Source organism: Dermacentor albipictus, chromosome 2, assembly GCF_038994185.2.
Source record: "Dermacentor albipictus isolate Rhodes 1998 colony chromosome 2, USDA_Dalb.pri_finalv2, whole genome shotgun sequence".
Lineage (NCBI taxonomy): Eukaryota > Metazoa > Arthropoda > Arachnida > Ixodida > Ixodidae > Dermacentor > Dermacentor albipictus.
The window spans coordinates 127,763,168-127,785,695 of NC_091822.1; the positions used below are offsets into that span (position 1 = coordinate 127,763,168).

Here is a 22,528-nt window from a genome sequence, read left to right on the forward strand (position 1 = left end):
CCCTTTCCCTCTCCGTATCAGCTGTACAGCTGATGCGGTTGAATGTCATACTGCTTCCAAGGTGTGGCTTAACTGCAAAGGGTCACGGGAGTAGCCGCACGCCATCGGAGAACTGTGAAACCTGCATATGGAGAGCTTCCATTGATGTCATCGCGGTCGCCGTGTTGGAGTTCCATTATGCAGCGCTGGTCCTGTGCGTATGTATTCTTACGTCCTCGTTTATTTGCGCTGGTTAACTTTGCGGTACGTCGCACCAACTGGCCCAAAGTGCAGTACTCTGCGCCGTTGTACCTTATGCGAACCTACTTTCTGTCGATCGTATGGCTGAGAAGTTTGACCGTTACAGACCGGGAGGAATCGTCAACAGAATAACTGACGTTGATTAAAGACCCCCCCCACACGGACGCCTTGTTCGCAGTTATTGTGAACAAGGGTCCCGTGCCGCGGCCGAAAGGTCATGTTTTCCACATTTACCTTGATGGGCACCTGTTCTATTTTCTTCACACCTCAAGTATGTGTCTTGAATGGAGAGTGGCGCAGGAGTAGTGGCGCGCACCGACGAACTGTGAAAGCTATACGCATGGGTATACCCTGTTCATCACGGTCGTCGTGTTGGAGAGCCACCGCGAGAAGCATCGCCCTTATCTACAAAACGTGGAGTATTCGTGCGACGTCACGATGTGATACTGAGCTGCTATTCACAGCATTCCATAACGCCCCCGAAGGTACTGTGAATTGAGATCACGTGCGCGTGTTTCATCATTCCATTACTGCGATAGCAACTATGCGGACACTCCGGGCCCATTTCCGCCGTCGCCGTGATGTTCTGTACAAAGTACAAGGGCGATAAGTTAAGTTATGGGGCTTTACGTGCCAAAACCACTTTCTGATTATGAGGCACGCCATGGTGGGGGACTCCGGAAATTTTGACCACCTGGGGTTCTTTAACGTGCACCTAAATCTAAGTACACGTCGTCGCCGCGCGCCCTGCGCTGTATGTGAGAGTGAAAGCGTGCAAGCCGACGACCGCGGCGCAATCTGGCCTGCGCGAAAGAGAGGAGAGCGGGGAAGAAGCGCGCCGTCTTCCGTCGCGCGAGGCACCCAACGTTGTGAGGCACCGGGGGTAAATGAGGGAAGGGGGTCAGCCTTCTACTCCGGTTGCGCATGTGACGGCGGCGCGCTGGCGCACGGTCTTGTATCTTGGAGAGCGCTCCGCGTTGGGGGCGTCAACGGCTCGTAGCTTTGTGTGTGCTGTGTGTTCTCGGCATTCACTTTGCGTTAAAGCGATAGACAGCACAAAGGTCACTTCGCTCGCTGCTACGGCCGCGCTTGCTCGCGGCAGTCCGCTGTCATCGAGCGTGAGTGTAAAATATTAACGGGAAGCTCGATCCTCTCTCGTCTGACTTGATTTGATTCCATTCATGGAGTTCGACATCTCAAAGCAACGCCGAGGTTATCGGGGACGCCATAGTGGATGGCTGCGGATTAATTTTGACAGCCTGGGATAAGTACAGGAGCGCTTTTGAATGTTGCCCTCTGATCTGCGCTGCATGTGCTTCTCTAACAATGAGACTACCGTGTGAACTGTGGATGATGTTTCCGTACGGCCGCTTCGCGTCGTGTGTCGGCCGAAACCTCGTGCACGGCATCGGGAGACAGTGCATCGAAGGGCACGAGTGCAGAGCCGGTGGCACGACTGTCGCACAGCGACGTGCCCGTAACAAGTCCTCGCCTCGCACGCCTCCTTTTCAACAAGGACAAACACGAGCGTGCAGGGACGCGCTGGAGTTAAGATGTCCCGTCGCTGCCCTCGCCCGACCTGCCTTTGTCACCCCGCTTCCTACAGTACTTTAAGACCGCACGAGAGAGATACACGCGCGCAACTACGCGAAAGGGAAAGAGACCGGGAATGGGAGAAGGCCTGCAAGCGGCGGCATAGCCTAGTTTTCTTTCTTTGTTTTTTCCGGGGGGTCTACGTGCGTACTTCGCGAGCCGCTGGCTGCGTGCGCACAGGTAGGTAGGTCCCCGAGGCAAGAGTTCCTCCGGCGTGTGCTGGGCGCGCGCTCCAGCTCACTCACCCAGTAACGCACTTTCCCTTTCCTTCTCTCGTCACCTTGCACCCCCTTTCGTTCTCTCTCTCTCTCCCTCTCTCCTGCGCGCGAAACGCTGCCGCTGCTGCAGGCTTCGTCGACGGCAGCGGGCTTTTCGCGTTGCGGCGTCGTCTGCGGCGAAAGGTAGCTGGCACGTGCGTCGTCGTGTGGGTGCTTACACTTTCGCTTCCCGACGCATCACTCACCGCGCGTCGAGAAGCCGACACTCGGACGCCGCCCACGCCATCTCCGTTGCACGTGCCAACACGCGCGCGGCGCGTGCGTTCAGGAGAGCCCGTCGCGTCAATGAGGCGGCGGATGGTTGTGAGTTCGACTCTCGATCGGCGCTGCGGCGCGCGCACGTCCTGTCACGTTGAGATTGGCGACGAGAGTATGGGTGTGTGCGTCCCGTGACGAGCGGTGTGTGACGTCGTCTGCGCTGCAGACAACAGCAACTGTTCTTCCTCGACGGACGGAGCGGTGTGGGCGGTGGTGCCGTTATCAGTCGGCCATCGGATAAATACCGGAGCCGAAGGCGTAGAAGGCGAGAAGAAAGTGACAGCAGGATGAAGGTTGTCGCCTTCATCGTGTGCTTGGCGGCCTGCGTCTACGAGGCTGCGGGTTTCGGTGAGTGCTCTCCTTTTCCCCCTTAAAAAAAAAAAAAGAATTTTGTTTTATGGCAGGACGCGCAATGTCCTATAGCGAAGCACCCTCCGCGTAAGGTCTGACTATATCGTATTAAGTCCATCAGTACGGAGAGGCTACGGCGCTTATGTACGAGTTTGGCACCGAATTACAGTGCATGAAGCGATGGATAGATGTATGGATGCGAAACCTTAATGAAGGTCCTGAGGTACGCGACTCGGCGTGCTGCGGGCCCGCCCCACGTTGGAACTGTCAGGCGATGCCCGAATCGCATTTATTTTTTCCCACAGTACTTTTCGCGCATCGAAGTTTCGCCGCGGAGGAGGCAACGAGTTGCACGCAATACCCGAAGCGATCACGTTCACGTCTTTCTCTCTTTTGCCCGCTTTGGAACAGCTCGGTAATCCCCAGCTATGTCTTCTGTGCGAATGTTTCACGACCTGCTGAATCCAGTCCCCGCCATCGGGCAGTACGCCCGTATTTTCGTCAAATGTGATTTCGCCTTTGCATCAGGGTGTTTAAAACTGGCATTTCTTAAGCACCGACAATGCAAAAGACTAAGAGCGTTTAATCGTAAGTAAAAAAGGTAAATAAAAAAAGAAAAGGTTTAGTGCCCTTCCACTCTGTGAAGAAGGATAACCAGCGAAGCTGTATTGGGATGACTATATTGACAACTATATTGATTTATATGGTTAATGCTATATTGATTGAATAAAGACGCATACACGTAACTTCGCGGTTGTTATCGTCTTTATTATGTCTCGTTCGTTACCACAGTGACCATAGCTTTGTGGTCGCTGTGGTACACCGCGATCGGCTGTACTGCTGCGCTAGACACGTTCTTGCCAAAGGTTAAATCTACACACGACCGGTGACGCGTGGTCGGCACACTTACGACCGTGCAGACGTGCAGAACTCAATCCTAAACCGTTCCAGCAGGAAGGACACAATCCACTTGCCGTCGGGGCGAGCTAGGTTGACCTTAAAGACGACGATTGGTTGGTACGCTATTGCGTTTTATTGTACTTTTCAACCTTCCAGAGGAAGCGAAGGAGCGCCGCCATCCCACGTTTTACATATGGCCATGAAGGTCATGCGTCATAACGCGGTCGATAACACTCAGAGCGACCACCGCGACTGATAACATCACGCGGAAACAGTTGGACCGACTGTGTATATATCTTTTTGCGTTCTACACGGATCTTGCCTAAGAACAAATATTGATCAGAAGCTATCCAGATACAGCTTCGCTGTAAAGAAAAGAACCTGCAGGCTTCGTCATACGCTAAAAATGAACTGCTCACTTTCTACGAAAGAAGCACATTCGACTCTATAGCTTTCTTCGTTGTGGTTTGTCGCGCAGGCAGGATCAGGGCTGTGCGCTTCATCTTGGTGCGCGTGGTTCTGGTAGCAGACGAAAACACGCTTGCTTGGCGAGATTGTTCTGGTAATTGGCAGCCCAGCTAGTTTTTTCATACCCCGGAAGAGGTTACCACAGCCATCGAACCTGCATAGCAGGCGTCAGAGCTCACTTATTACACGTCGTTTCACGTCCCCAGAGAGAAGCATATAACGTCGCTTAATGGAAATCTTCCAATTTGCCACCGTCTCGCTCCCATCGAAATGTCACCCCGGCACCGCTTTCAGTGGCGGTAACTGCTGCAGGTGCGCATCCCTTTCGTACGGGTGCACTTCTTGTATTGGTTAGCCGCACGTTAGGTAGGGGTGACCGCCTGCGGCCACAAGGAAAGGCGCGACGTTTACCGGCTCTCCTGACAGGGCGCCCTTGTGATGATTCGCGAGCTCTCGCTATAACAGATAGGCAATGTTTTTCTCTCTCTTTTTGTGTCAGCGCTATTTAATCAGGAAAATTTCGCCGCGGTATGTGCAAGTGGCACCCGACAATTACGATAATTGAACGCTTCACCTGACGGTGCGATCTCGCGATTTAACCGTCTGTAGTGTCACCCTGAGAAGTGACCCGTCGCTGTGGCTCGGTACACGTGACTATGGCCGACAATGACGTTCTGCTGCTGAGCACGAGGGGCCGCGTTCGACCCCCAGTTATGGCCGCCGCAGTTTAATGGGTGTTGTTCAATTCCGCCCTAATCAGAGGAGGCAAACTACCTATTGGCCGCCAAAATGAATCCGGAGCTCTACCACTACGGAATCTCATAAAATTCCGGGGTTGGATTGGGCTCACTTCGGCTGGTTGGTGCACGGCCATTGGGCTGAATGTGAAAAAAAAGGAAACCAAGAAAAAAAAAGAGACGGCACGAAGGCGAAACACACAGCGCCAGGAGCAGACATAACGTAGCCCAACGTTGTCTGCCTCTTACCCTCGGCATCAAAAAAATAATTTTAAGAATTTTGTTGCGTTTCTATTAAGGTTCTGTTGCCCTCGATAGGCCTTCTGTTGAAATTCAATTGAATCTCGTGCGTTATTTTTGTGTCCCGTGATCGCGTAGTGTTTCTTTTTCTCCAGAATAAGCCGCAGTGTTTGCTTTGGTATACGTTAAAATCAACCAATTTACTTTGAAAATAATTATCTGGCACTTGACTGGGGCACCGCCACCTAGATAACACAAGGCCTGTTTACTCCGATCCATGACGTCACGCTACCTGGCCCCAAATTTCCATTGACAAGGCTGGCGTGATGAAAGCGGTGACGTCAAAATCACTGTTGCCTAGTCGGGAGCGTCCCCATTAGCTTATATGGCAGTCGGGCCAGGTAGCATGACATCATGGATCGGAGTGAAAAGGCCTTGTGCTATCTAGGTGGTGTTGACCGGGGACGGGGAAGGCGAAAGAGGAGGGATGAACAGGTCACATGCTGAAACAAAAATTGGACTTGAGCATGGGAGGGGGAGGGGGAGAAGCACGTGTCCAGCGTGCCCAACCGGTAGTCTACGCCACCCCATGCGAACGGGAGCTATCACATGTCACGCAGCAAAAGACTATATGGTAAAAGGAGGGAACAAGTACACGTGCATCATGGTTGTTATCACTGACGGCATTCCTGTAACTCTTTTGAGCCAGTACAGCGTCGATAAATCGATGCTTATCACTGAAACGACTTGGCCGGGGCGGCCCAAGTGGTATTGTGAAACTGACTCAGCATATGAGACCACTCATACTACTGATATGCGCAATAATGACATGTGCTATACACACTTGTACTTTGTCTACAAATCACTGATAGCATATCTTGGGGCGAAACCGGGTATTCCCAGTTCGCTGCTCGTTGAAACAACGCTTCGTTCGAGTCGGGACCTGCGTTTCGGTTTCATTTTCATTTCTTCCTTCCTTCCTTTCGTTTTTCTTTGTTTCTTTTTCTAATCGTCTGTCGCGCCGTATGGCCGATTTCGGAGATAACGGCGCGGCGACGTCCGAAGCACTGACGAAAGGCGAGAGGAATAGAAATCGATATTGATGATAAAAAAAATTAATAAAACACATGGACCCTTCAGACATTGCACCCAAGGGCAGCCGTCGCAGTCAAAGGGTTTACGGGTGACAGCACAACTAAATAGAAATGCAAATCTCAAAGACGCGTGACGCGGAACGCGTTCACGTACAGCTGCCACGATGACTTCGCCACTGATGAGTGCTTTAATTGTTTCGATAAGAAGGAGCTATCGCTGCTGTCTCCTCCTTTCAGAAGAGTGGGCAAGCGTATTGCCCCTTTCTGTGGCAGTTGCCAGCCTGCGCCTCGCTCTCCCTTACCCGTGTAATGTATATATGTTTTCAAAACAAATAATAGTAATAATAATCGCTGGCTCAGTTTCTACGTTCACGTTTTAACTGAAATATATGGTATATGATAAATTTAGAGGAAAGTGAACAGTTGTGCAGCACTCTTAGTTGCCGACTGACACCTGCCGTGGTCGAAACAATGCAAAGAAAAATACGGTTGTCCTCGTCGTTTTTGTTAAATGACGCGAGCTCGGGAAAATAGGCCACTGGAGGGCTGGCTATCCCTCGAACAACATCAAATGCGGGAAGGAAAAAAATGGATCCTAGGAATAAAGCATGAAGTAAGCAGTGACCCTCGTATATATTTAACGTCTCGGGGAGGCGCCCAACCCCAACTACTTTACTAACTGATCACATTAAAAAAGAGAAAAAACTGAATCTTTGCCGTATGGGCGCGATTAGATTATAAAATTAGGCTCTGGTCTAAGTTTTCCTGGTCGTGAAAGCCTCGAGAGAAGCGAGCTGTAAGTGGAGGCCTGTGTAGAAGGCCGATGTCGGAGCCGTCTGTTTATTCCGGAGTTCCTTTTTTTAGCCGAAGCCCAGGACAGTGACAACCAGCGGTGATGCTACGCCAAGTTATAGAGGCGTGTACTACAAAACCGCAGCGAAGAATGTAAGAGTTGTGGACACACTCCGTGTCTATTTGATCATATGTTCTGGCTGTGCCCCAACCAAAGGGCTTCGGATCTCAACAGTGAGGAGGGCTGGAGTCGGCGCATATCCAGCGAAGTCCTCCAAGATCAACTCCTGGCCGTCCGGAGAGCTCACGACATCGGGATAGCCTTTGGCCTACCGGTGCCTACGTGGGCGGAGCCACCGACATAGCCCGGGGGCTTGTGCCCTCGGATCCTAGTTTCTTTGGACTAAAATAAAGTTCTTGCCATGCCATGCCAAGAGTCGCTTGGCCTCATGCCTGCAGCATAGAAAAAAAAAAACGAAATTTTAAGCGTATGGCTGATAGCTCTTCTCACCTTATCTTAAATATATTCAGCTAATAATTTCCCTTGCCCTTTTAATCTCACACCCCTCGTCTGAGCGCCGTTCAGTATGTCTGCCGCTCGTACTGTATAAGCAGTTACAATGCGGTCAGCAACAAGTTCGTTCCTCATTTACTATTGCAGCAACAACTACTACTATGCGTTTAATTCTTAATGAATACGAAATAGTTTTATTAAAACATGCATATTTGCGATGTGCGAATTGAAGCTATTACTGCGGATGATAGGATTAGTGTAGAGCAATTATGTGAATCTTTCAGGGTGCATCTTACGAGGGAGAATCAGAAAGTCATTGCCCCCCCCCCCCCCCCTTTCTTTAGCCAAATTACGGCTGTAATTGCGAAGTCAACTTATCCACTCCCAGCGGTGGGCCTTTCGTGTACCGGCCCGGTGTTATCTGCCGGTAGCTTCACGGCACGGCGCTGCCGTCAGGTGTTGAAGATGGCGATTGTGCTTCACATGTCCACGGCGTACGAGCAACGTAGTGTGATTCGTTTTCTATGTAGCAAGGGACGTACGCCCATAGGAATGCACAGGGAAATGCGGCCCACGTATGGGGAAAGGTGTGTCGCTTTGAGAAGTGTGAGGTGGTGGCGTTGCGAGTTCGCAAAAGGTGAAGCCAAGACAGCAGTCCAACGGTGGTTCCACAGTCAGCCGGACGAATTCTACCGCGGGGGCATCTCAAATTTAGTAGTGCGACGGGAAGAATGTCTGTCGGTGTGGGGAATACGTAGAAAAATAGTGGAAGGTACGTAGAATACTACGTATATTTGTAATTGCCTGTATGGACCTTATTTTGACTAATAAAAAATAGGGGCAAGAACTTCCTGATTCGCTCTCGTATATCCGCTGACAACTGGCAGATCAGAAAAAAAAATAAAATAAAGGCGATCCCACCTTGCGCTGTTGATTCCTGCCTCGTGTCAAACATGCCACGGCAGCCCACGCACACGTGCGCCGAAGTTGGGAAAAAAATGCTACTCTACATCGAGGAAAAGCCGATTGTATATGTCCAGACTGTGGATATCGTGCACTGTCATTGTTACACATGCACTTCCTGTCGGTTGTTAGTGGTGCCGATTCCGTTGCCACGTAGGCTGAAGACCTTTTCAGAGACTTTGCTACAATATTTACAACGACGGCGTTGTATCAATCAATCAATCAATCAATCAATCAATCAATCAATCAATCAATCAATCAATCAATCAATCAATCAATCAATCAATCAACATTTGACGATTAGTTGTTCGACAGCCCCTCTTGTGTAGCTCGTTGTGTGCTTTTGTAAAACAACTACCGTGGTGCCTGTTCTTTTTTCACATTTGCGGCGCATCTTTTGAAGACACAAGAGCTTGAACTTAGTTTATAGGGCTATGTAGGCACTTGGAGTGTTTAAACGTGGAATTGTAGTTAGTGTATACTTAAATCTCTCTTTTCTTTTTTCTTCGGTAGCGCCGTACTTTCTAGCGTTCTTAGTTGGTTCAGGCTTGGTAGGGTAAGTAGGCCTTAGCGAACGCGGGCAGGAGCACTTCAAGGCAAACACGACGCGCAAAGCTTACAACACAACAAGCGCCGCTGCCCTCCGCAATTTCCCCTAGATGAAACCAACCATCCCGTACTATTCGGACGGTGCTTAATAGAACAAATATTTGCCGAGGCTGCATATATATATATATATATATATATATATATATATATATATATATATATATATATATATATATAATGAACAGAAATCGTTTGTTATAGGTATTAGCTGGCGATGTCTTTACTTCTTTCGACCTCAGGCACTGCTGATCATATAGTTTCCTACAAAAAATATTAGAGGGAGCTATGGTACTAGTGTCTACAGGGCGCCTCGATATCAAGCCCGGCTTTCAACGCCGCCGCTGCTAAATGTCTTCGGGGTCACAAGTATGGCGGTTCATCGAGCGTGTAGAATGTACGGATTTCTCTAAACGTCGTCCTTTTTGTTCGAAACGGCTTTGTGGATCTGAAAGAGAAAGCGATCATTTTCAACAATATATTGTGTATAAATGCAACTTCGAGCCAGTCCTTTTTTCATTCAATAAACAAATGCAACAATTCGCAATTATTACGCATCTGAACAGAGACAAGTAGTTTCGCTGCGTTTAGAAAACTGGAAAGTGCTTGAAATTCTAATGATAAAGCGTAGCGAACAAAGCTGCAAGAACGTCCGAAGCCACAAGCACGAAGACAGGACAATTCCACAAACTAACGTTGACTGTATAGTTGGTTAGAACTAGCTAGCCAACTTAACATCACCAAACTGTTCGAGCCGCCCCACCATGATTCCCGCGGTGGATGAACGACCGCAGTTCCAGAGTTCCCTCTAGTAATTATTGTAGGAAACTCTACGCTGAAACCGCGGATCCGTGCGCCAGGTTGACCTCCCCGCCTTTCTTGTCTTCTCTCTCTTTCTCTACGCTGACGATGTTTGAAGAGCGAGCTTGCTTGCCAAGACACCGACGAGGGCATCACGCGGGACCCGAACAAGTAACAGAAATGAGGTGCGACAACAGGCTGTTAAGAATGGCCAGCTGCAGTGCAGGATTGCCACCCACTTACGACTATGAAGGCAACATCCCGGCGCTGTTAAGAATGACCAGCTGCAGTGTATGATTGCCACCTACTTACGACTGTGAAGGCAACCTCCCGGCGCTGTTAAGAATGGCCAGCTGCAGTGCAAGATTGCCACCCGCTTACGACTATGAGGGCAACATACCGGGAGCTTCACCGCCAACTTCTAGCCACAGCGTGACTAAATCGACTTTGTGACGGAATGAGTTCGGCGGGGCCAACTATTGTTCGAAAACTCCACAACGCGCTACCCGGAACGGCTCCGAGTGCTACGGGGCCCCTCTGACGTCGACTCCGGACATTCTAACGTGTGTTCCTTTGTGTGCGTAGGCCGTCCTACGGAGGCGGCGAGTTTGCGCCGACGAAACGAGCGTTCGCCGCCTCGTATGACCGGAGGACCGAGTGTTTAAATACTGCTGTTGTGCGGATGCTCGACACACTTCTCTTGAGCAGTCATGTTGGACACTCTCTCTCTCAAGCAGTCATGTTAAACTGATGTACTTTCTCAAACAGTCATGTTAGACTGATATAAATATTCTAAATAAACCCATATTCCTCGTAGTCGATGAGAAGCAGTCCTTCCCTTCATCAACGTCCTCAGCGTGGATAAGTTGGACGACCACATGGGCCAGCTACATTCTAATTCATGCCGGACTCCAATCTTGACAACGGATCACGAGCGACGGGATTGAGCCCCCAATCCTGACAACGCAACTCATTCTTAAGAAAAGCGTAAACAATCACGACAGTGACTTTGGACGAGTTGGCGGACATTCATGTTTTAAAAGCAGCGCAAGCAAGGCATGCAGTGCGGTGTTATGTTTGTGCCTGGGGATTTGCCTGACGGCAGGCCAGTGCGGTGGTGTGTCGACCGTGGAGGCAGCGTTAATCCCCACATGGTGCCCGCTTCGGGCACGTGACGACTAAGTGCGCGGCGTGGGTGTCCTCGCAGCTGCACGGCGTCAACGACGGAAGCGGCCGTCGGCTTACCGACTGCTATTCGGCCCCTCCTCGTGCGGACAGCAATGCACCCCACCCCTTCCTTCGTGCGGCGGCGCCAAGGGGCAACCCTTTTACCGACCACCCAAGGACTATGTTTCGACACCTTGCCTTGCAGATCGTTCGTTCCCTTTGTCGTATGCCGGGCCACTGAACTTGCCCGGCGCCCCATACCGACCGACCGCCAGATTGGCCTGACGGCGCAGCGCGGTGCCCGGAGGCGCCGGCCACTGAAAGCGGCGTTGGGACCACCGAGGCTGCCCGGACCCTCTCTCTCTCGAACTTGTTCGTCCTTAGGGACTATCTGGGGAATCTGGGGACGGGAAGTGTTATTTAAGCAGCTTGGAGCTGCTCGGTTGGTCTCTCCTCATAACCACGCAAACTTGTACATACTGTATAAAGAATTCTTCGCCGAGAAAGCTCTCCTCGTCTCTGACTCTGCGTGAAGTGGCGTCCTGACCTCCTGCCGGCCACGCATACCTCGGCACACGCAACAGCGGACAGAAAACAGAAGGTTTGCGTTAAATGAAGGAATTGTATTTTCAAACTCACTCACTCACTAGTTGCACTCCGTTTTCTTTACAGGGTGTTCTGTGTGCCGTCACTGAAACTTATACTCGGTAGGTCAGCACCGCTTTCGTATTTTGCCCAAAGGCTTTTCTTCCACGTGATTCATCCGAGGGTGCGGGAATTGAAATATATATCTATACAAACCCGGCCGACCTCGATGCATTTGCAAGCAAAAATAAATAAAATGGAACTGAGGCTAGCCCAGAGCTGCGATAAAAAGCTCGGCGCTGTCAGCCTTCCCCATACGTCGTAAATCCGTCCATGGGTTCACAGTCGTGCCGTTGTCGGACCCCGGTAGGACACGCCGTCCAGAAACGCGTGATTCACGCCTTCATGCATTCGTGCACAGTTGTCTCTGGAGAGCGAGCGTGTGTACCGAAGCGACACAGCTCACCGCCACGTGATCGGTGTTTTTTTTTTGTTCTTTTGTTTCGGTGAGGGGGGAAGTTCATCGCACGCGTGCGTTTCCACACTCCCTGATGGACTTTGTTCTTTACGAAACGTGAAATTTTTGCGGTGTTACTTGCGCGGTTACGCGCGAAGAACAGCACGGTTTGTTAGATATATCACGCTTTCAGGACGAGATTGAGCAAGCTGGCGAGTTTGGGTTCGTGTCACTGAGCGGCACTTCTGCTGTTTTTTATTAAGGCGATTAACGTTGTGGAGGTCTCTTGCTGGCCTTTGTTGGTTATGCCGACGCAAAACTCCCTGATATGAATGATGCCGCCGGCGATGTAATCAAAGGTGTGCTCAACGTGGATATATATATATATATATATATATATATATATATATATATATATATATATATATATATCAGGTGGGCAACCCAAGCTTGCGGTAATAAGATGCGTTGGAATTTGGAGGATTACTTTCCAATAGCCCCTTTCCTAATTTGTAGGTATGCTATACGTGGGTGTGAATTACCAGTACATCTGCGTTTTCCGATCGTGTTTGATTTTGCGAGCGAATGTCTTGCGGTTGCACGTAGTGCCACTCTCGGCACTCCTATTAGTGGACATGCGTCGAGCGCCGACTGGCTTCGACTCCGCAGAGCAGTTATGTGCAATAAAATCGGCCATAAAGTTACTTAGTGTAATTTTATTATCAATTAGCTCATTACCGATCACCACAGCGCTGCTGACGAGCGAAGGTCAGCGTCCGTGGGCGCCGAAATAAAGGCAGCGTTTTCTCAGCAAGATCATTAGTGGCATTGGACGATTTGATTCGTGTGCGATGGGGGTCGCGTATAGGTGGGCATAACTGTCCGGCAGCAATTAAGTGGTTACCGAAGAACGCTCGAAGAAAAGCCTTTAAAATGGACACAGACGAGAAACACGTAATCAGTTCGGAGTGATGAAATACGCTTTAAAGCTCTATTTTCCTAAAGCTCGCGGTGATAGCTCGACTATTACAAGAGAATATGACAGATCAAAGCTAAAAATTTTAACTTGCGCCTCTTGAAACACCTCCCAATGTCGGTGCGCCAACGTGTCGACATGGATTTCAAAGCACTTTCTCGTATTTAGCTCGCTGCTGTAGTCGGCAAAAGTTCTAGAAACCTGATAAGTGCATTCTGGGGAGGTGGTGGGGGGAGGTTCCTTTAGAATACGACATTTAAAATGGAATTCCTTTGTCTTAAGGCTGTTTCACATGCTGCGACTGCAACGACGAAAATCGGTGCTGTCGCACGCGTCGCAATGCGATTTTTAGAGGGCTCATTTCACATGATTGCGATTTCAACAATGCGACTGGTGCGACGCCCAGGGTTGCTTACTGCCAGGTTTCGTGGCACACGCTGCATAATTCTTTTATTGTAATGAATAAAACGTTTACAGTATAATATTCTTGACTTTTCTTGATTAGAAGCAAATAATATGTACGCTTACTAATTTAAAAACGTTAGTTAAGATTTGTCTTGGAGTGCGCGACGGCGGTTTCGGTAGTTCAGTGCGACATGGCGCACGTAAACAGCTGTTCGCAGGTGGTTCTGCGCCGTGTGTTGTCCCATCTGCCTTCTATGACCGTTTCGTTCTGCCTGCGCTACAACAATCTCCAAGATGACCTATCGACCAGTTCATATTGCTACCCTCACCGTATATGCAGTATTCGGAATTCGGCTGCCACGAAGTCGTCGTGTCAGCCCAACAAGATCCTCGCGCCACCCGTGCTCAGCGCCAGCTTCTGAAGAAATGATGCGTGTATATTGCCCGTGATTGCGCATATGTGGTGCCTGCTACTAGCCATATTCTTACGCCAAACGCAACAAGAAGCACCAACCCGAAAGCACGCGTGTGCCACTGAACGAAGCCTCAAATGATATGTGTGATTACGACGTGGAATGAAAATTGTGTTGTGAAATTCAACCTTAGCGCTATCCTGGTTCGTCCATCGCCGTGCTTGCGCTGCGAATATATATATGGGAGGCCTCTCTAAATATTTCTAAAGGCGCAAAAGCCGACGCATCAAATGTTTCGAGCAGTTACCGTCACTTTTGTAGAAACCTGTACGTTGCAACATATCATTCTAAAGGACACGCTTCTCGTCCACTTTTTTGTTCTGTGTCTCGCGCTGGCAGTATACTCGGAACTTCTAACAAGAAGACCATATCAATACGCGCTATTCATAAAGCAGGATCGTAGGCCTGCGGCATTCGCACTTGCCGTAGAATTTTTCAGCTTTCTGCTCAGCCTCGCACTTCTCTCACGGTTAGCCTGTTTTGTGGAAATAAATATTATTCTTATATTATTAATGTTATTAGATATTATAGTTTCCTCACTGTAATTTATAGCAATCATCCAGATTTCTTAAGGTAGTCATGCATTTAACCTGTATTAGATAAACATTGTTACGACATGCTTATGGGAGTCATTTCAAACTAGATTGCTCAGCCAGAGAAAGTACAAATGCAAGTCTCAATGTTTATTCGAATTTGGTATTTCTAAACAGATTATATTGGCAGAATTTTATGCCTGCTTGCATTTCCTGCAATTCAATGTTCAGAGCTGGAAAAACTGATTCCTTTTCTTGCTGTCGAAAGGCTGCTTCAATGTCGATAGCAAGCTATAATTATTCATTTCGAAAGTTTTAAGCAATGACTATATGTCTAAGCTTATCAATGCGTTTTTGTTCCACGAACACAATTAAGTTTTCTCTCTCCCTCTTTTGACAGCCATGGAATGAACCTGTTCACTTTCATAAGTATCAGGATGCAAACATTCTGGAGTTTGTCCTGAGCATTTGCTTGCATCCTATAGTGTGCATGTTTGTATCAAGTTCTGGTGTTACAATCGCAGTGATCTACACATATTGTTATGTTGCAACAAACAAATTTATTTAACTTTCTTTTCAAATCTACAATGTGGCCATGCAGTAACAACTACATTAATCAGCAAAAAAAAAAACTGCAGATTCAGTGTACGTGTTGGAATCTATGCAAAGTGAAGTTTTTGTCAAGTGGTCAATTAAATGCGGTTAAAGTAACTGCGATATATACAATTTGTCTTACTTTCAACAATCCAACATGTCATCTTTTGCAAGGTTTGCTTATGCACTGCATAAGTCACAACCCTAATGTCATGTAATCTTTATGCATTACACTGTTCACAAACCATACCGAAACGCAAATGACAGTTAATGTAGATGCATGCTGCGAGACATCAACACAGTGACATTTGTTGAGCAAGGAATGGTGCGAGGTGTATGCAGATGAATGAATGACGTGCTTATGTACTTATTTATTTATATACCTCGCAGGCTGCAAGGTAGGAGTATTATGCAAGGAGGAATAAAAAAGTTGTTACAAAAGGAAGAAGGGCACAACATTAAGAAAAAAAGCAGTACCAATACATTGCACCAACTAGCCCAACATGTTTTACTGGCACAACAATATACAATACTTAACAAACAATAACAGAAAAAGTTACTGCCCATGCACCCTGTACAGACGGTAAACCTGCGAAGCTGAAATGTAGATGGAAGCTAAAATGGAAGCTGTAGATCTAAAAATGCTGCGTTAATCTTGTCATCACGGCCTCCGTTAGAATGGATGCATTTCCTGTCAGGAAACGCACATGAATTTTTGCTTCTCCTTTTTGTGTATGTTCAGTCTATTGCTTGTCAGCGAGTATTAACTCGGTGTGTACATTAAACTTTTGATTGTTAGATCATCTCGGTTTTCTTGTTTGTCCTATGTGTTCTCTGGTGCCATTTGCAGCCAGGCTATTCGTTTTTTTTTTAGACTGCAACAAGTCACTTTAATGGCCCTCATGAGACCTTATAGAATCTTTTATTTGGCCAATGTAGCAAGAACGTACAGTTTGAAGCAGTAAGAACAGGTTATGCTAACTTCTAATTAAACGGTTTATTGTGAAAATGCAATAATCTATAAAGGTTACCACAAAGTAGTACAACAATAAAACCTGATAAAGACTAGTGCTTGATGAAACCAAACATAAAAGCAGGAAAGGGAGAAAATACATATAGATATACAAGTCCAGGGGAAAAAAAAACATTGTGATCACCAAGTGTGCATGTGGCTACCTTCCAGGAAGCTCATTTTTTTCCCAATGGCATGGAACTGGAAGAATGTGCTTGCATAAGCAAGCTGTCAGTCTGTCTATTGGAATAACAACAGTGTTTCTTGAAAGGTGCTGGCATGCAGGATTGGCAATTGTAATGATTTTTTCCTGCACTTGGAGAGAGAGCGTAAACTTTAACTGCACTTGGAATTTTTCTCTGTTTTCTTTCTGTAGCATTTTTCTTTATGTTTGGCTGCATCAAGCACCAATTTTTATCTATCTTTCAAAGGTGTCTTTCTTTTTCTGGGGAAAACTCGGGGAAGGCAGGAGATGGAAATTCGAGACGATGAGCAACATGAGAACAAGGTGAAAGCAGGAGCCAACGTTTCCAAACGTGGACCTTGAAGAAGACAAGTCCACTAGTCGAGACATTGGCTCCTGCTTTCACCTTGTCCTCGTTTTGCTCGTCGTCCTTTCTTTTTCTGGTAATTTGTATAACTCGCCACATTTTTACAAATGAACCTCAGTTGAAAGTTAGTCCACATCCATATCTAGTGTCATCCTGTTGATACTGCTTCATGCTATGCACTCTTGCAACATTTGTGTGCATGTGTGTGCACACATGTGGATTTGGATGTGAGATCGGGCCCTTGGGCAGAGCTATCATTCTTCTCCTGTGCAGCCTTATGAATTCATTATCTATAGTGCAACAGAAATGCAATGGACAGGAACGAAGTGAACACACAGAGCGCTTTGTTCTTGTCTGTTGTCTATCTGTTGCACTTTAGTTAATAATGAATAACAAACTCTAGTTTTCAGTTATTATGTCAGGCTTATAAGCCCGCTTGTGTCCTGGAATATTTGCATGGCTATGTATCGTGTAATTTAATTTCTGGCCATGTGCTTGCAAGTCGCGTGTCAATCTCCCGATTTTCGTGACAATCTTGTGTGATGTGCAGGCCCAGACAGTTTCTGGTGAATCCATGCAGGGTGTTGTGCAGGGTGTAATCTGCACTACAAGTGCTGCTTTGATTGCTTTCAGTTCAGCTTTTCTAGGTGTAGGATGACCTGGAATGGTACTCACTTATATAGGGTTTAGTTTTATGTAATGTCATACTACTGTTACACTGCTATTGCCAGATCAGTGTACTATATGTGCCTTATGTTTGCTTGCATCTTCATGATTAGCAACCTCCCCTGTGGTTTTGGCAGTTTCATATAGTCTCCTGGCCTAATTGTTTACCTCCATATTCCACGGTATGGGCCTGTTGTGTTTCAAGTTCAGGTACTCCCGATGTTGTGTTTCTGAAGGGAGGGGTAGCCGTCTTTGCATCTCATATGCTAGCTGGCATAGTATCTTGGTACGAGGTTCTGAGCTCTTGAGACAAAGAATTTGTGCTGCAGGCAGCAATTCTACTCTGTCTAGGTGCTTGTTTGTTAGCTCTTTCTCATAGAGGTCTTCAAGCATGGTACAGTTGGAAAGACCTGTTATTACTACCCGATGCCTGCATTCGATGAGTTGTCTTTTTTGTGTGCTGCAGGTAATTCATACCATACCATACCTTGGACACAAGCAAAGCGTCTGCGATTTTCTATAGTATCCACTCGTCCACCCCCATTATTTCGAGATTATTCTTTTCACCAGGTGTGGAAGTTGCGTCCAGGTATTGCATAATTGTTTCACCCACGTGCTGGCTCTGCCGTCATGGGCTTACACTTGCTGAGGATTTGTGGACGTTGACTTGCGGGCATACTTGTCCAGCTATGTGGATCACAATGTGCAATCTGGGGTAGTTCTTGATTCTAGTCTTTCTTTTTTTCCGACGTCGATATGAGCTGACTTATCAGAAAGCGAGAGGCCAGACTGGCCAAGAAAGTCTGCAGTGTTGTCGAGGGCTTGTTGCATCATTCTTGATTTCTGTATAAGATAGCTTTCCCATAGACTGTAATACACCATAGGCTGTAGTGTTTCATGTAGTATGCCCATGTTATTGGTGTGTGTGTGGGCCAAATGTACCTCCAACTCTGACCTTGAATTTTCTGTCTTGCAGAAAGTTACCGTTTAAGTGCTGTACCAGAAATGTTTTTGCTCATCGTTCCTCTTATTAGAGCAGCATAAGGTACTGCTGTTAAGGACTCTTCACTCTTTCATAAGCGGTATTACACAATGTCCTGCGATAAGGTTTCTGCTGCTTATGGCCCACTCATAATTTCCAGAAGGGACAACTCTTGAAACAGGTTTTCTTTGTGCTATGTGTGCGACGTAGTATGAGCATTCATGCCTTGACATTTATACATCTGTAGAACCAGCTTCCTGACACAGTACTTGCTATACCTGATCATGCTTATTTGTGCAGTGCTGTTGAAAAATACATATTGATGCAATGAATATTTACACACTCGAATTATCACGAAAGATGGTTGTTTTACAATTCTGCCCTCTGCTTTCTATTGCTTTTTTATTGGTGTTAGATTTTGCATAAGCATGCCCCCCTATGCAATAGTATATTGATGTCTAAGGGTTCAATAAAAGGTGATGAACCAAATCTAAGTGCAAGAGCTTTTTTTTTTCTTCACCTATGACTCCCATCGAAATGCGACTTCCATGGCTGGCAAACCAACCCCTCACCTTGTGTTAGCAGCAGAATGCTATAGACTCAGTGGCAGGTGAACAAATTGAAGAACAATATTTCTGTCTATAATTTTTTTTCTTGCCTGTATGCAAGTAAAGTTTGGAATAAATTTGTCATTGCAAAAAAGCCCAGTTTGTGGTCCTTTATTGAATAAACCACATATTGTGTATTGTTGAAATGCAGAAATTTGTTCTAAGATCCTCGGGTGATATATGTTCTTGCAAGTAGCATGGTATTTCATTACTTATAAAGATAGTAATCGCAGCGGATATCGTTATATGGGTTTACACCCTAATATATGTGATCACAAAATTATTAGAAACTTACTAGAAACATGTTAAGGCATGAATGTTTCTGCACACTTGATCAGCTGTGAACGTGCAAGAACTGCTTGTACTGGCTGACTTCACTGCAGTTTTGATTTACTTTTCTTCAGCGTGTCGTTTTATACTGTTTTATCCCCCCAAAAACAGGCCGTTTGCCTGCTTTTTGCATTGTTGCACAAGTTCTACATGATTGTGCAGGAGGGTACGTTGTCACTGTGCCACTATAGCAAGCAATTTACTTAATCTACTAGCTGTACAGTTAATTACCTTGCAGAGCAAGTGTTCATACAGATGCAATAAGGATACAAAGTCCGCAACATAGTCGATGTTTATTGGTTTTTGTGCAAGAAAAAAAAAATTCTCCAGAAAAGAGGTGCAACTTAACGTGCATGTAATATTTTATTCGAGCCACGGATTTAATGCTATCGTAGCAAATTCATTACGATAGCCTACACTTTTGCTCTGTCAAATTTAACAAGAGGCAAGATGAGCTTTCAAGATGCATCGGGAAATTCATGCTTGAAAACCGACAAGAAAATGCAACTGAACGGTACCGCGTTCAGCGCAACGTTGAAATTTCGGGTACTTTGCTGTCTTGTCATTTGCCCTTGCCGAGGTTGAAATAATTCAAGCTGCTCCGTAAGCGCGATTTTTCAATGCTACTCAACAAAAGAAAATTGTGACGACCTCGTCGTCTGCTGGGGATCGAACACCTCCTAGCACTGACAACTCGCAAAGGCGTACTAAGCAAACGTGAAAATGCACTTCATTTGCTGTGTTGCGTGCCAACAAACGCATAGAAATCGGAGAATGCAATCTGCGGTACAAGTTTTTTATTCTCCCTTCGCGTACGTACCGAATTCGACGATCCACGTCTCCGCGCATTGCACTTGTCGGGCGAGACGCCACTTTCCAAAACAAACCGGCGAAATAGCTCCGTTGACAGCTCTCCGCGCAATTTCGACGGAAAATCGCAGCGATCGGTGCGACGGTGCGACTGTGCGACCAACCGGTTGGTCGCAGCCGAAAATCGGGGGGTCGGCACTGCGACTGCGATTTTCATCGCAAACGACGGAAATCGCACTTCCGGTGCGACGAAAATCGCATCATGTGAAACAGGCTTTACGCGCCATTACCACGATATGATTATGATGCACACGCCGCAGCGGGGCATTTCACCAACTCTGGTTCTTTTGACGTGTATACCCAAAGCACAGTACACAGACTTTCTTTCTTCATTTTCCTTCTTTTTTTCATTTCGCACGGCCGGGACTTGAGCCCCGCGCCATCGGGCTTAGCGCAACCCGAAAGCCACTACGCCATCCACGGCGGGTTCCTTTAGAATACAGTGCAGTATATGTTATTTACGGATAGCAAATTAACTCGGCCCGTGCAGGCGCCATCAATGCCTCTTACGTCACTGCGAGCTTTTGCAGAAACTTCACGGCAGTGACGCCACATCTAATTCATTTTTGTGTCTTTTCTAGCTTGCCAAACCACTTCTCATGGCAAGAGTGACCTTTTTCTTATTTTGGTGTTGTGGAAGCGCAATCTACTAATACAGACCTCTTGAATGACTTTTCTTCCCTTAAAAGGAAGCCAAACATGAATATTAGTTTAAGCTGTATGAAAGAATATCTTGGAATCCGTGACTTCACACACCTGCAGAGGAGCATATAGGTTTGGTCGCAAAAAAGAAAACGGAAAAAAAGATGGAATATCTAGTTATCTTCATTTTTTTAGATAAGTAACATGGTTAAGCTAAATGAACAGAGTCAGCGTTCTCAATGACTAATTAGCGAGACTGAACTGGTATGATGCTGGCATTTACTGCTCGTTTGTATACCGCCTAGGCAATCCTTAACCGGCCATGAAGAGGTCGCCGATAACGTCGACCAAGACGCGATTGTCGAGGTGCGTTGGGGCATCAAGTGTTTTTTTCCCCACACAGACAACTTTCTTTTCCCTGTGAGTCTTTCCTGAGCATGACGGCATGATGGCTTATTTGCAGCTTTATGAACTGGCCCGACTTGCAGTCTAAAGGACGCCTAATAGTTATAACTGTAAAGGCTGCAGCGCAAGTCAAGTCAGCCATTCGACTCGGCTGGTAATAAATTTTCCTTTTACATTGCTCGCGGTAGGTCTCGCCACTTTCCCCCTCCCTCTCCTCCCCACGGGCTGGAGCATCTTTCTTTTATATTTTTCTTTTAGCTCCTAAATTTATGTCCCCCACCTCCCCTGCCCTTCTGTCCTCGATATGCTGCGAGAAAGAGGGTAGAGAAACAAAAATAAAGGTAAGCCACGTGAATGTCACACTGTCTTGCTTTATTTCACTCCCAGTGTATATAGTATAGAGGAAACCTCGTGCATCTTAATGTAGTGAATGCGATAACTGTTAATTATGTCGATGTATTACTGCGTTCGCGCTGCCAGACGAGTATTCGCAGCATTTCTTTGGAGCATGCAGGCGCTGCATCGATATCTTCATATCTATGGCGCAACAGCTTCAGCGGCGTTCAAAGAAAACGATTTGAAGAATTGCCATTTACCTCAAGGTACACCGATTGTCCCGATATATGGCCAACGGCAATGTCAAGGGGCGTGCGTGGCCTTGAATTAAATCGTCGTCGACGCGAAAGTGTTCGCAGGCTTGAGACGGTGAAATTAAACGAGAAGTCCGCCGATAAAAAAGAACGCTGTCGCGCGTCATTGCATTCTCGGGAATAGCACGAGGCGGCCGGTCGTCGTGGGCAGTGGTCCGGCGGCGGCCGCGCTTTTGCACCGCCGCCTCGTCGAGCGTGGCCACCTTTCGCGAGATTGTGATCGCGCGTTCCTCGAAGGAGCGGCGTCCGTCGCGACGGGGTCGCGTGCAGGCGCGGTGGTGCCACCGGAGCGGAAAACACGGTCTGCGCGCCGTCTCGCTGTCGCGGGTTGACCACGCTGCACTTTTAACGCGACAGCGTTAAGGATCTGGTGTCGCAGAAAAGCCGGTGTCGTCGGTGTCGGCGTCGGCGGCGTTGGCCGTGAGCGATAAATCCCAGCAGGCACTTCATGAATAAAAAACAACTTGCAAGATGGGCTGGGTGGGAATCGAGCCAGGGTCTCCGGAGTGTGAAACGGGGACGCTGCCACGAGTTCGATGCTTCAAAGCGGTACAAAAGCGCCTCTAGTGAATGCGGTGTTGCCTTAGAAACGAGCTGTTTCTATTGCATTTCAGTGTGTACGCGGCCGACAACGCCTGAGCGCGTGAGCGCCTAACTAAGCCTAACAAAAGACGGTTGTTCGGTTAGTCGTGGGCGCATGGCGCTCGACTGGAAATAGTGGCGCAGCAGCGAGAGCGCTCGCAATCGAAACGACAGCATAGAGAAAGAAATTGAAATTCCTTTCCCT

The 22,528-nt window shown here is 47.4% G+C and overlaps 1 protein-coding gene across 1 annotated transcript in view; it reads left to right on the forward strand.

Moving 5' to 3' along the window:
* The first annotated feature begins 2,206 nt into the window (after positions 1-2,206).
* The window catches only part of LOC135897410 (alkaline phosphatase, tissue-nonspecific isozyme-like), a 71,289-nt gene continuing 50,967 nt past the window's right edge, over positions 2,207-22,528 (forward strand). Inside the window, exon 1 of the mRNA XM_065426022.2 lies at positions 2,207-2,717. Coding sequence (XP_065282094.2) covers positions 2,657-2,717 — 61 coding nt within the window. The 5' untranslated portion in view covers positions 2,207-2,656. The remainder of the gene's footprint in view (positions 2,718-22,528) is intronic.